Here is a 1,047-nt window from a genome sequence, read left to right on the forward strand (position 1 = left end):
GGATGGGATGATGATCCAGGATGGGATGATGATCCAGGATGGGATGCTTGCTCTGGGATGCCCCAGGAGTCTCTGGGATGAGGGGGGGTGTCTCACACTGCCCCTCCCCCCCAGTGGAGAGCCTGAAGGAGATTTTCATGGGATGCGCCCGGGATCGGGATCGGGATCCCAACCAGAACAACCCCCCCGAGGGCGAGAGCTGCCCCAGCCCCGGCGCCAGCAGTAAGGAGGGGGGGGTCAGGGAGGGGGGTCGGGTTTTGGGGACCCCCCCAGGACCCCCCTCTCCTTTTTGGGGCTCACCCGTCCCGTCCCCGCAGACGGAGACTCCGGAAGCATCAACGGCTCCCTGGAATTCCGGGCGGATCCGGAGGCTGGGCAGAGGGTGAGTGGGGGGGGGTGGGACCCTCGGGGACCCCCCCAACCCTTGCTGTGTCCCCCCCCACCTTGCTGACACCAGGATTTCTCCACAGGACGGGAACGGGAACCAGGTCCCGCCCAGGGGACCCCAGGAGGTGAGGGGGGGTCTGGAGGGTTTTTGGGGGGCAGGGGGGGCGGTGACTCGGTATCCCCCCCCCCCGGGGGCACTCAGGGGTCACTCACAGCCCCCCTAAAAATCCTGTGTCCCTCCCCACTCCAGGAGATCAACCAGCACCTGGTGAACCTGTACCGGCTCCTGCTGCGGCTCCAGGTGGGATGGGGGGGACTGGGATAGGGAGGGGGGCCGAGGGGGCAGCCCCCTCCTAAATCCAGCCCCAACCCCCCAAATCCAGCCCCTCTCCTAAATCCAGCCCCCTCCCAAATCCATCTCCCTTCTAAATGCAGACCCTCCTGAATCCAACCCCCTACCCAAATCCAGCCCCTCTCCTAAATCCAGCCCCTTCCCCAAATCCAACCCCTCCCAAATCCAGCCCCTCTCCTAAATCCAGCCCCCTCCCCAAATCCAGCCCCCTCCCAAATCCAACCCCCTCCCAAATCCAGCCTTTCCCAAATCCAGCCCCCTCCCCAAATCCAGCCCCCTCCCAAATCCAGCCCCTCCCCAAATCCAGC

General features: G+C 65.1%; 1 protein-coding gene across 1 annotated transcript; it reads left to right on the forward strand.

The window, feature by feature from the left end:
• Positions 1-83: 83 nt before the first annotated feature.
• LOC113980263 (rho guanine nucleotide exchange factor 2-like) lies at positions 84-712 on the forward strand. The gene is made up of 4 exons (XM_027707498.1): positions 84-222; positions 318-382; positions 471-512; positions 638-712. The coding sequence occupies exons 1-4, from the start codon at positions 138-140 to the stop codon at positions 710-712; spliced, it is 267 nt and encodes an 88-aa protein (XP_027563299.1). The 5' UTR covers positions 84-137.
• The last annotated feature ends 335 nt before the right edge of the window (positions 713-1,047 follow it).

The sequence above is a fragment of the Neopelma chrysocephalum genome, unplaced genomic scaffold, assembly GCF_003984885.1.
Source record: "Neopelma chrysocephalum unplaced genomic scaffold, ASM398488v2 Primary Assembly neopelma1_93319, whole genome shotgun sequence".
In the NCBI taxonomy this organism is placed as follows: domain Eukaryota; kingdom Metazoa; phylum Chordata; class Aves; order Passeriformes; family Pipridae; genus Neopelma; species Neopelma chrysocephalum.

Coding starts and splice junctions, on each gene's coding strand:
- LOC113980263 (XM_027707498.1), top strand. CDS start 138: ATGGGATGCGCCCGGGATCGGGATCGGGATCCCAACCAGAACAACCCC. Junction 223..317: donor CCCCAGCCCCGGCGCCAGCA/GTAAGGAGGGGG, acceptor CCGTCCCCGCAG/ACGGAGACTCCGGAAGCATC. Junction 513..637: donor CGCCCAGGGGACCCCAGGAG/GTGAGGGGGGGT, acceptor TCCCCACTCCAG/GAGATCAACCAGCACCTGGT.